Source organism: Sceloporus undulatus, chromosome 6, assembly GCF_019175285.1.
Source record: "Sceloporus undulatus isolate JIND9_A2432 ecotype Alabama chromosome 6, SceUnd_v1.1, whole genome shotgun sequence".
Lineage (NCBI taxonomy): Eukaryota > Metazoa > Chordata > Lepidosauria > Squamata > Phrynosomatidae > Sceloporus > Sceloporus undulatus.
Window position 1 is genome coordinate 119,994,106 of NC_056527.1, and position 12,374 is coordinate 120,006,479.

Here is a 12,374-nt window from a genome sequence, read left to right on the forward strand (position 1 = left end):
GCAGGGTAAGTGGCATTGGCACCCTTGCAGCTCTTGCCCCACTGGCTGGGTCTGCAGAGTCCCCCGGTGCCTGTTTTCTGCAGGTCAGGCCCAGACAGGGTGGTTCCTACGATGGATGGGGCTGCCCTTCCTGATGTTCCCCAGGACAAGGCTCAGTGGTGGCAGCAGGACAGGAGGGGGTTATTCCTTCACCTGCTCGTCCACCCATTGTGTGCCCCACTCTTACTTTTAGGCACACCCCCTCCTGCCCCCATAATTTCTTGCCCTGGCTTGGCCTTTGTGCCAGCGAGGTCCCCCCCATCCTGCCCTTTGTGCCCTGCTCCCACAAAGCAACTGGGAGGGCATCCTGGGTCAAGAGCAGCTCCGATCACAGCAGGGGCCTTTGGCCTCCATTGCTGTTGCTCTGGGCAGCGGCAACAAAGCTCTCCTCCATGGATGGTTTGCGTGGGTGGGCTGAGGCTTCCAAGCACACGCTTGGGGCTGGCTGGCTCCTGGCAATGGTGGCTGGACTATGACCTGAGCTTTATCGGGTGTCAAGGCCGGGCTGGGGTTGTAAACCTTGAGGAAGGCAGATAAGGGGCTGAGGCTGGGTGGAGGCTGCCAGCCAAAGTGACACTGAAACTAGAGGATCATGGGGCCTTCCTGGGAGTGTCCCCTCAATGCCTGGGTCCAGAAATGCCCAGTTCTGCTCCTTCCCTGTTCCTGGTTCTGTCTACGTGCCACACGGGCATCTCCCAGCTTCATGGGATAGATTACAAGATGTGAATCCTACCATTGCCTCTGTCCTTTTGGGGTTTTTCCTTGGGCATTGTGATATCTGCCAATCCAGGAGGAAGCCCTCCCATCCATGGTGCCAAATAGGCTGCGGCTGTAAACGGGAAGTGGGCCAATGTTGCCTCTTACTCAGTGGACATTGGCAGCCAGACTTGCTCAGAATTCACTTCGTCACTAAAGCCCTTATCTTGTGGAGATGGGGTGGTGCTGATGGTGGGAGTATCGCCTGAGGGGGACGTTTGGGCCCAGCTGCACAAAGACTCCCAGGGGGCTCCCCGTCTTGCCACCGATGCTGAAACTCACAGAACTCATTTGGGGATGACTTTCTGGCTGCTGAGGTGGATGGACCCCCAGCAGAGGAGAACAGAGCTACTGCCTGGATTCACACACACACACACCAGAATAGGGTGGCATCTCCCACCCTCTCAGATTAGTTTTAAGATGGTCCTGGAGGTATTTCTATCCTTTCGGTGAAGGTGGAATTGCGTCTGAGCAGAGGAATGGCTGCTGTGTTACGCAAAGAGGAAAAAACAATGCCAATGCAGCTTAGCAGGCCAACATCAAAATGTTACAATGGGTTATAAAGGAGTTTATTCGTAAGCAAACAAATGAAATGTGGAATAAATGGAAATACAGTGGGTCCTCCTTATCTGCCGGGGTTTGGTTCCAGCCCCCCCCCCCCCCCGACGCCATGGATGACAGATGGCATGACAAAATGATGCCCCTCATATAAAATGGAGATGCAAGGTTTGCTATTGTTTATACTTTTTAAAAAATACTTTCAAGCTGTGGATGCTTGAATCCATGGATAAAAAAGGAAAAAAGAAAAGCCACATGAACACTTGAAGGAGTTGAGCATGTTTGTGCTGGTGAAGGCCAAGAGGGGACATGATTGCACTCCTTAAATATCTAAAGGGCTGCCCCAGAGCATGGGACCGGGTCTAATGGTTCCAAGTTACAGGAGAAGAGATTTGGATTGAGCACTAGAAGGAGCTTCTGGACAGAGTGGTTCAGCAGTGGAGCCAATACTTTAAAGGAATGGTGGGCTCTGCTGGACATCTCCCAGCCATGAGAGCCTGCTCTGAGCAGGAGCTTGGACTCCATGGCTTCTGGGTGCCCCTTCCCACTCTTCTAGAATCCTATAGCCATGTCTTATGAGCAAAGGTGAGGCAACAAGAGGGTGAAGCTTTCAGCATATTGTAGGACCTGAACCACATAGAAAGGAAAGGCCTGAGATGTGTGCTGTTTGGGAGAGATTCCTGATAGCATGGGAACAGGAGTGCAGGGCAGCTAGAAGGCTGAAGAGCAACTGGCCAGATGTGCTGAGGCTCCCTGTAGGGGCTGGATTTTGGGTCAGGTTGCTGCTGACCCTTGCAACTGCATCATGAGGAACAGACTGGGCCTCCGAGAACTAGAGAGAGTCGCTGGGTGGAATGGCTGCTATAGTGAAAAGAGGTTATCGGGAGAGGAGGAGGTCATAGCGGTAGGGTGGCCCTGCAGTCCTGAGAGGGGTAGCCCTCTTTGGAGGGGCACCAATGGGCTGTTAGCCAGAGGGCCTCTGTTGTCTCCAGAAAGTTGGCCCTCTGTGCAAGGACTGTGGGCACTGATTTGACAATGGCAGCTTCTGCCTTTGGGCCTCTGCCTGCCTCAACACGAGGCTCCTCAGAAGAGAAGCAGGGCACACTGGTTGCCCCCAAGAGGCCCAGCTGGCAAGGGAAGACTTCAGGAGAGCTCCCCCAGAACAGCCAGAAGAACCCTGAGGGCAGATTAATGATTGACCGCTTTGGAGCCACCTGATTGGTTTTCGGCTGTCAGACCAGGGCCCCTTGTACCTGGGAGCCAGGTGGCATGAGGACGGGCACCTTGGCAAGGCCAGTGCTGGCACACCCTGTGGCTTCTGCAGGTGCACCTGACTGTGGCCGCTGCCGCTGGCACATTAAAGCTGCCAGGATGCCAAGCGTGGCCGCCCTGCTGGCCTTAGTGCTGGTCAGGGCCCAGCTGGGCCTGGTGAGTGGGGGCAGAGAAAGGAAGCAGCCGCACAGGCTTGGAGGGGTCTTGGGGTGTCAGGAAGAAGAGAAGGGGACAGCCAGGCCTCTTCCCAGGAAAGTCTTTGCAGGGGGCACCCACATCCTCCTCAGGCCAATGGCTCTGGGGGGTCTGGAAGACTGGCTCTTCCCAGTGGGGCCCAGGGTTAATGCGGGTTGGTGGGAGGGTGCCACCAGCCTGGCAGTATCTCTCTGGCCTCTGGCACTGGATGAACTGTTCTCCTGCCTCTTTGAAGCTTAAGCTGGTCCACAGTAGCAGGAATACAACTTAAAACCAGTCCAGGGGCAGGAGGGTGAGGGATACACCTGGGGCTGGCCCCCCTGCCCCTCACTGACCATCCCTCTGTCCTTCCCTCCCTGGGCTGGGGGACCGTCTCCTGTGGTGGACGCCAGGCCGCTGCTCCCACTGAGATCCACCGTGAGGGGTACTGCGCTTTCTACGGCGACTGTGGCAAGAACCCCGAAATCAGCGGCAGCCTCCTCCCGGGCAACACAGTACCCTGCCTCTCCAACACTCCTGCCCGGCGGGTCTCAGGGCTCCATCTGCAGCGACTGCGCTCCATCTGCCCGGCCCTCTTCACAGGCACAGAAAACACCTTGGCCTGCTGCTCGGAGGGCCAGCTGGAAGCCATTGAAAGGAGCCTCCGTGTCTCCCAGGTGGTGCTCTCCCGCTGCCCTGCCTGTGCCGAGAACTTCGCCAACCTCTACTGCCAGAACATCTGCAGCCCGAACCAGAGTGTCTTCACCAATGTCACACGCACCTTCAGCCTCACCACCAACAATGGCAGCCTGGCAGTGGGCATCCTGGAGTACCAGTGCTACTACAACCAGGCCTTTGCAGACGCCTCCTATGACTCCTGCAAGGGGGTGCAGATCCCAGCCACCGGTGGGTACGCCATCGGAGCCATGTGTGGCAAGTATGGGGCAGCCCTGTGCAACACCCAGCGCTGGCTGGACTACCAGGGGGACCCCAGCAATGGCCTGGCCCCCTTGGCTATTTCCTACCATCTGATACCCGAGGGCTCTCCTGTCATTGGAGGTGGCATTGTGCCATTCAGTGGGGTGGCCTGGCAGTGCAACAAACCCGTGGGCAATGGGACTGGAGAGAAGTGCTCCTGCCAGGACTGTGCCCAGTCGTGTCCGGCCATAACAGCCCCCTCGCCTCCGGTGCCACCCTTCCAGGTCAGGGGCCTGAATGGAGCCCTCTTTGTGTGCATCATCCTCTTCTGTGTCCTCATGGTGGCCTTTGCGGCTGCACTTCTGTGGCGCAGCTGCTCTTCCTCACCAGCGGAGAAGCCAAAGGAGTCCAGGGTAAGGATGCCTTGCTCCGAGAAACTTAGCCAGGCCACCGACAAGTTCATGGCCCAGGCCTTCAGCCGCTGGGGGACGCTGGTGGCCTCCTACCCACGCACAGTCATCCTCATCTCTGTGGTAGTGGTGGTGGTCCTCTCCAATGGACTGGTTTGGATCCAACTCACCACAAACCCGGTGGAGCTCTGGTCTTCCCCTGAGAGCCAGGCCCGGCAAGAGAAGGCCTTCTATGAGGAGAACTTTGGCCCCTTCTTCAGGACCAACCAGGCCATCCTGACGGTCAAAAACCAGTCCGGCTACACCTACGACTCACTGGTCATGGGCAGGACCAACTTCAGCAGTGTCCTTTCCATGGAAGTGCTGCTGGACCTTCTGGAGCTGCAGAGGAGGGTCCAGAGCATCACTGTCTGGTCAGCAGCGCACAGCCAGAACGTCTCACTGCAGGACGTTTGCTACGCCCCCCTGAACCCCCAAAATGCCAGTCTCACTGACTGTGCCCTCAACAGTCTGCTCCAGTACTTCCAGAACAACCAGACACGCCTGAAGATGACGGCCAGCCAGACTCTGAAGGGGGAAACAGGGACCGTTGATTGGAGGGACCACTTTCTCTATTGCATCAAGTGAGTATGGTGAGATGGGGGGGGGCAAAGCACCTGTGGCCCCCCAGCATCCCTTGGCCAGCCTGAAAAGTGGCCCTGCCGCCCCCGCCATGGCACCTGTCCAGCCAGTGGAGATTGGTCTCTCTTGTCTTGCTGGAGATGCCTTTCTTTCTCAGAAGGAAAGGAGGGAGCGGTGGCGGTGGCGGGGGACAGAGGGCATTTCCCCAGAGGCCTCACCATCACCCCTGTCTCTCTCTATCCTCCCCACCCATTAGCTCCCCCCTCTCTTTCAAAGACATCACAGCACTGGAGCTGAGCTGTATGGCCGATTATGGGGCACCCGTCTTCCCATTCCTGGCTGTGGGGGGCTACTCAGGTAGGAGTTGGGGGGGCTCACCTGCCTGTGGCAGCTTGTGGGCACAACAAGGGTGATTCCTGGGGAGGAGAGGATTCAGGGGCACCAGAGTCCTATCACAGCTGCCTCTTCTCTTAGTTTGGGCCCATTAGGGCTGCCTTTATCTTATATGTATTTATTTGTGTATTGAATTCATACTCTGGCTTTGTCTCAGGATGAGGCCAAAAGCAGCTTGAGAAGGTTGGGGTGGCCATGAGTGTTGTGGGGGGAGAGACAAGTGGGGCAGCAGGAATCAGTGTAGGGGTATGGCAGCTTTAAAATCTCCGTCACTTCTTTTGATGCAACATAGAGTGACATTGAAACCTCAGGTCATTAAGCATGCAGTCAGCCCTCTGTATCCACGAGTTCAACTATCCACGGCTTTTATATATATGTGTGTATGTATGTATGTATGTATGTATATTCCAAAAAGGAAACCTTGATTTTGCTATTTGATGCAAGGGGTACCATTTTACTATGCCACTGTATTTAGTATTACTTGAACATCTACAGATTTTGGTATCCATGGGGGGCTCTGGAACCAAACCCCAGAGGATACCAAAAGCCGACTGTATATTTACAAAGATGTGTGTTATAGTGGTTTAGGTGTTGGATTATGACTGGAGACCAGGGTTCAAATCCCCACTTGGCTATGGAAATCCAATGGGAGTCCTGAGTCAAGTCATACTCTCTCAGTCTCAGAGGAAGGCAAAGGCAAACCCTTTTGTGCAGAGCTTGCCAAGAAACCCCTGTCATAGGTTCACTTTGTGCTCACCATAAGTTGAAATTGATGAAAGTGCACAACAAAAAACACAGATGTGTGACTGGGATAGAATGTAATAAGACCCATAGAGATGCAAGTTACGATCATTGCCCTCAGTCTTCAAACCCAGTGCCAACTCTGTCCACATTTGCAATCTAGGAGCAGCGTTTCAGGGGCTCATAACAACAGCTGCTGTGCCAGAGGTGCATTTACTGGCTCTTGCTCCAGTGTGATATGCAGCATCCTGCGCCAGCAGTGCCCCCTCCGCTCTACACTGCTCAGACAGGAGTCTCTAAGCAAAAGAATACATGGACACAAATCCGATATTAGAAATTGCAACACCCCAAAACCAGTTCCAGAGCGTTTCCTGGGCATATAATATGGGATTGTCAAGTCCCAGTTCTTGAACAGGGAAATTACAAAGGAAGATGGGAAAGAGAAACAGCTGAACTGAGTTCATATATTCACACATTCCAGTCTGTTAGGAGAGGCGTGAGCATAGACAGTGGTTTCATGGCATGCCATGTGCATTAACTGCTCCCCTCTCTCCTTGCCAAAAGGATAGTGGCCAAAGGAACCTCCTCAGAGAATGCTTCTGACTCCTGTTACATTCTGTCCCGTTCCCACAATGAAGGGCAACATGGGATTATTTGGGAGCCAAGAAAATACGATAGTAAAATGCAGTGAGAGCCCAAGAACAGCCCCCTGACCCCCACTTGGTTAACTGGGAGCTGGGAGGCAGAAGAAGAAGGGGAAAGCACAGGGGAGGTCTGTCTTTGGAGCCTGAACTGGGTGAGGACCCAGGCGTAGGAAGCGTCAGCAAGCAAGCGAGTGTGCACTTTTTGTGCGGGTGTGTTTGTGTGCTTGTGCATGTGCACGGAAAGGGCTGCTAGGGTGACCTGGGCATCCTGGTGTCCTCCTGCTCCTTGGTGACCTTCCTGTCTACCCAACAGGGGTGGCGTACTCAGAGGCACAAGCTCTCATCCTGACCGTCTCCCTGAACAACTTCCCTTCTGGTGACCCCCGTTTTGACTTTGTGATGTTGTGGGAAAAGCAATTCCTGAAAATTTTAGAGGAATTCCAGCAGGAATACGCTGACCGCTACACCGTGGCCTACATGGCTGAGGTACGAGGGCAACAAGGGAGAGCCCTGGCAACCATGGCCGCAAAGCCAGACAGACAGACCCCTTTGGAAAAGGCAGATGCCAAAGCAGCCCCGGGGTTCAGGCAGGGAACTCCCTCCTTGAAGAAACCTCTGCCCTCTGTTTTCTTGCACCCTGGGCCAAATCCTCTCTAGCCTTTGGGTTTGCAAAGGATCTTTTCCTTACTTGGATTCCACATTTCCAAGTTGTTTTTATGGGCCGGTTTGGGGTGTGGGGACTGTGTCTCGTTTCTGGGTTTACTCTACTTACTGCCCTACAGGATCAGATTTGGCCTTAGGCTTGTTTAGAGGAGACCCACTGAAATCCTAAGGAGCCCAGAGGGGCTAGCCATTATTGCTGCTATGGGCCTCCTCTAAGTGTGCCTAAGGCTGGGTCCAGCGCAGCGCCTGCATTGCTTTACTCCATCCTCCTAGTCACCCAAGCTGCCAAGTAGGCAACCAGGCAGTGCGCAGCAGGCAGCAGGCAGCAGGGTGGCAGCTTTGGGAAAGGCGACCGGGTTGCCCACTGAGATCCAGGTCCCTCTGGCCACCTTCTTCCAACCAGCTCCTCTTTCTCTATCTCTTCCCCCCTCCTCGATCCCACATCTGGCCCCAGCGGTCCCTGGAGGATGAGATCAGCCGGTCCACCTGGGAGGACCTCCCAGTCTTTGCCCTCAGCTACCTCCTGATCTTTGCCTACATCGCCCTGGCTCTGGGGCAGTACTCCAGCTGCAAACGCATCCCGGTAGGAGAAGGGTGGGTGGTTGAGTGGGGGCTGCCCCTCTCTGGGGCGGAGGGAACAGCCAGCTGAGGACTGTGGGCCTGAAGGGGGGGCACATGCTCACACAATGTGGGGAAGCTCCCCCTCACACCCCACGGCTGCCTCTGCCTCCTCTTGACCCCCTTCCACTTAAGATGGAGGACAGGGGTGTCCTTCTGGGCTGTTTCTCCCAGGGCTGTGGAACTCCCTCCCACAGTTTCTGAAGCAGCAGGAGGGGTCTAGGTGCTACTTGTAGAGGGGACCGGGTGATCCAGACGGGCGGGAGACCCTCCCCACCTCAAAGAGGGGCAGAGAGGGGAGGGCTGGGCAATGGTGGCTGGGGCCATGGGAGTCTCAAGGAAGGGCCAGGTGCGCAGGGGGGGGGCTTTTGTCCGAATCACATGCGCCAGGCCGGCTGAGCATCCCCCCACCATTCCTCTCTCTTCTCTTTCCAGGTGGACTCCAAGGTGACGCTGGGCCTGGGGGGGATCCTGGTGGTGCTGGGGGCCGTCCTCTCCTCGCTGGGCTTTTACTCCTACATGGGAGTGCCCTCCTCCCTCATCATCCTCGAGGTCGTGCCCTTCCTGGTCCTGGCCCTGGGTGCAGACAACATCTTCATCTTCGTGCTGGAGTTCCAGGTGCGAGACACGCTGCAGTAGAGGACAGCCAGAGGACGGAGGCTGCCAAGGATAATGGGGAGGATTCTTTCAAACTACAACTCCCAGCAGTGGCATCCCCACCCAGGGACGTAGCTAGGATTTTAGGAAGGAGGGGGTCCAGACTAAGTGCCACCATTATAATGGGGCTTGAGTGCGGCAGTGCAGCAACACACAACATTCATTTTTCTAATGGAAGGGGGGTCCGGACCCCAAGAACCCCCCCTTGGCTACGTCCCTGCTCCACCCCTGGTGTCATCCAGTGCAAGGGGGGCTGCTGGGGGAGCTACTGGGAGGACGCTGGCAGCCAGAAGGGTGCACTTGCCTTTCTCCTTTGCCACAGCAGTGGAAGGGTGTGCTTGCCCCTTCTCACGCACAAACCCCAGTGGAAGGCAGGCCCAACCTGTCTCCTCACCCATCTTCTGGGGTGTCACCTGGAGCAGACTGTACCCGCCGCACCCTCCTGGTGTCACCACTAGCTGGTGCTGGATTGGTTGTAGTCCAAATACAGAACTTACTCAAGGTCTAGGAGTTCTTCCAGCACCTTTGGCCCCTCTAGCGTGCAGAGAGCCCCCTTTTTGCACCAGTTTCTTGGCCCTGGGTCTGGTTTAACGTTGGTCCTGGGATGCTTCTGCGCTTCTGGGGGACGGGCGGAAAGGCCTCCCACCTGCTGCCCTCTTGGGCATTCCCCTTTCTCAGCCCCTTTCTTCCTCTTCTTCTTCCTCCTCCCTCTCTTTCTGCAGCGCTCTGAAGCCCAACCTGGGGAGACCCCTGAGGAGCGCATTGGACGGGTCTTGGGGGATGTGGCGCCCAGCATGCTCCTCTGCAGCCTTTCAGAGGTGATCTGCTTCTTCTTGGGTGAGTGGGACAGCTTCCTCGGCCCCCTCCTATTGGGTCAAGGGGTGGTAGGCAGTGAGGCCTTCAGTCAGGTGTGGGTCTGCATGCAAAATGCTGTTATCCTCTGGGGCAACAACCCTGGGACAGGAAAGGACAAGAAGGAGAAGCCAAGTGCTCCTCTTTCCAGAGCTGCAGCATTTTGGGGGATTCCTCAGCTGCTTGGCATTGGGCCCCATGGCTGCTGTGGGGAAGACCTCCTTGGTGGCGCAGTGGCCGAAGTGCCTGGCCAGGCTCTCCCCTGGGAAGCTGCCTGTTCCATGGCATCTGCGCATGTGTGCATTCACATGCATGTAGATCTAATCCCCGCTGCGGACACTACCATTGGTAGGTCGAGAGTTAGTGAGCACTGGGCTTAGAAAGAGAACGAGAGAGAAGTCTGTACTGGGATTGATTCAAGGACAAGGCTATGAGACCCAGTGGGTGGCTGTGGGCCAGTGGCTCTCTCTTGGACTGGCCTACCTCACAAGGTTGCTGTGAGAACAGCACAGGAGGGAGGAGGATGGTTAGCTGCATGTGCCGCAAGGCAGGATGCATAGAGCATGCAGGACGCACCTGTGAGGAAACAAGCAGATACAGCTAGGTGAATGTGGGGCTGAAGGCTGGCATGAAGTTGATCATGGCCGGGCGGCCAGCTGGTCAGTTGAGAGGGGGGGCAGCTATGTCCTCTCACAAGATCCTGTTGGTGCCTTGCCCACTGCAGGTGGCCTCACCCCGATGCCCGCTGTCAAGACCTTTGCCCTCTACGCCGCTATGGCAGTCTTCTTTGACTTCTTGCTCCAAATGTCGGCCTTTGTAGCCCTGCTGTCTCTGGATGCCCGTCGGCAGGAGGTCAGTTGGTCTTCTTGGCCAAGGATGGAGGGATTTGGTCAGGGGCAGGAGCAGGTACTGTTCCCACAGGCTCTCTGTTGACAGCAGATGGTGGCATATGATCCGCTCTGTGGTCCTGATCCAGGGCCATCTTTGCCCCCTCCTCAACTTGCTCTTCCGCAGGCCTCCCGCCTGGACTTATGCTGCTGCATCCGCCTGGAGGGTGACAATGACGGGGCTCCTGAGAAGCAGCACGAAGGGCTCCTCTGTGCTTTCATGCGCCGCTTTTATGCGCCTTTCCTGCTCAATGGCTTTGTCCGGTTCCTGGTTGTGAGTAGAGGTTGGGGCTTCCTGGGGGGATTGGGGGAATGGGGCTGGGGCTGGGAGACCAAGAAGCATGTGGGGGATAGGATATCTGCAAGACCCATGCTTCCCCCTGTAAGAGCCTGCCCAAAGTGGGGATCCTCAGCACAGGCCCCATTCCACATCCCCATACCTACGAGGCTAGGCCAGTGTGCGCATGTGGCAGGCCCCCCCGCCTCCGCAGCCCTCGACAGTGGAACTCCCTGTCAAGGGAAGCCAGGCTGGTTGCCTCTCCTCTGAGCCTCTGTTATTCCCTGTAGCCTTCGACCCTTGAGGTTCCCCTGGCTCTCCTAGCGCATAATTTTTAAGGAGCATATATGGTGTGTCTTAAATGTTTCTGTCCGTTGTACAATGCCTCAGGGCTTGGCAGACTGAGAGGGGAAACAGAAAGGCAATCAATCATTGTATCAATGTATTTATTGATCAATCAGTCGCCCGCTTTCCCCCAGGTACCTGAAGCCCCCCTCCTCTTCCTCCCTCCCACCCCAGGTGTTGCTCTTCTCCTTCATGTTCTGCGCAGGAATATTCCTGATGCTCAACGTCCAGGTGGGGCTGGAGCAGGAGCTGTCGGTGCCCACGGTGAGAAACAGGCCCTCTGTGGCCACGGGGAGCTTAGGGTGGGCTGCTAGAGTGGTCTATGAGATAGTGCCTTCAAGCATCCAGATTCAAGGCAAGGTCATCCAAATAGAAGCTCTGCAAACCCCTGGGGGGGGGGGGGGGCATGGAAAAACCCTGAAAATTGGAAATGGATAGTGGTGCCCCTAAGCTATGGGGCGGGGGGGGGGGTTGGTTGATGGAAGATCTTCAAGGGGAGCCTCTCTGTTCCTCTGCCTCCTCAGCATCAGACTTTGATGTGGATGGGGAACTGGGGATCCTTCAGCCTGTGTGGGGCCATGGGGCTGCCCTGGTCAGGGCAGTGTGTGTGCTTCTTGGTGGGGAGAGGAGGAAGGCAAGGGGAGTTTGTGGGGGCCAAAGCAGAGCCTGACCCCCCCGTCTTCTCCATGCATCCCCCCAGGATTCCTACATGCTCCAGTACTTCCAGTACCTGAACCAGTACCTGATGGTGGGGGCGCCCACCTACTTTGTCACTTCTGGGGGCTACAACTTCTCTACAGTGCCAGGAATGAACGGTGTCTGTTCCAGCTCAGGCTGCGACGAGAACTCCATGCTACAGAAGATCCAGTATGCCACGCGGTTCCCAGAGCAGTAAGTCACACGCTCTGGCCCCCCTCCACCTGCTCTCTCTCTCTCTCTCTCTCTCTCTCACACACACACACACACACACACACTTGGGCCTGCTGGACTGGGACCAAGCCTTCCCCTTACACATTTCAGGCATGGAGGGGGGAAGGAGAAGGGCAGAGGAGGGGACCGGCCACCTCTTTTGGAAAGGAGCCCCCACCCCCAGCACCTGCCTTCTCTCCTGCCAGAGAGTGGTGGCTCTGCCCTCCAAGTGTGGGAGCCAGGTGCCTTTGGAGCCAGGTGAGGGACAGCCTATTGCTCTCCAGGTGGGCCTGCCAGAAGGAAGGCTGGGGGGGCTGCACCTGCAAAGGGGATGATGATGATGATGATGATAATACATTTTATTTATAGACTGCTATTCCGCAATGATCATAGCGGTGTACAGTAAAAATGGCAATAGAATACAATACAAAATACACGGTGACAGTTAAAGGAGGGAGGGGCCTCGTCCTTCAGGCTGTCCCTGATGGAGCTGGGTCTGCCTGATCGTTCCCTCTGAGGCCAAGATGACAGTTGAGGAGGGAGGAGCCTCTTCCTTCAGGCAGTCCCTGATTTTGCTGGGTCTGCCTGATCGCTCCCTCTGAGGCCAAGATGACAGTTGAGGAGGGAGGAGCCTCTTCCT

At 56.1% G+C, this 12,374-nt stretch overlaps 1 protein-coding gene across 1 annotated transcript in view; it reads left to right on the forward strand.

Annotated features, from left to right (window-relative positions):
• The first annotated feature begins 2,622 nt into the window (after window positions 1–2,622).
• NPC1L1 (NPC1 like intracellular cholesterol transporter 1) overlaps window positions 2,623–12,374 on the forward strand; it is a 13,948-nt gene continuing 4,196 nt past the window's right edge. Inside the window, exons 1-11 of the mRNA XM_042473950.1 lie at window positions 2,623–2,974; window positions 3,118–4,750; window positions 5,005–5,105; window positions 6,840–7,012; window positions 7,644–7,772; window positions 8,243–8,425; window positions 9,187–9,301; window positions 10,041–10,168; window positions 10,331–10,477; window positions 11,000–11,089; window positions 11,526–11,716. Of these exons, the coding sequence (XP_042329884.1) occupies window positions 2,623–2,974; window positions 3,118–4,750; window positions 5,005–5,105; window positions 6,840–7,012; window positions 7,644–7,772; window positions 8,243–8,425; window positions 9,187–9,301; window positions 10,041–10,168; window positions 10,331–10,477; window positions 11,000–11,089; window positions 11,526–11,716 (3,242 nt within the window). The remainder of the gene's footprint in view (window positions 2,975–3,117; window positions 4,751–5,004; window positions 5,106–6,839; window positions 7,013–7,643; window positions 7,773–8,242; window positions 8,426–9,186; window positions 9,302–10,040; window positions 10,169–10,330; window positions 10,478–10,999; window positions 11,090–11,525; window positions 11,717–12,374) is intronic.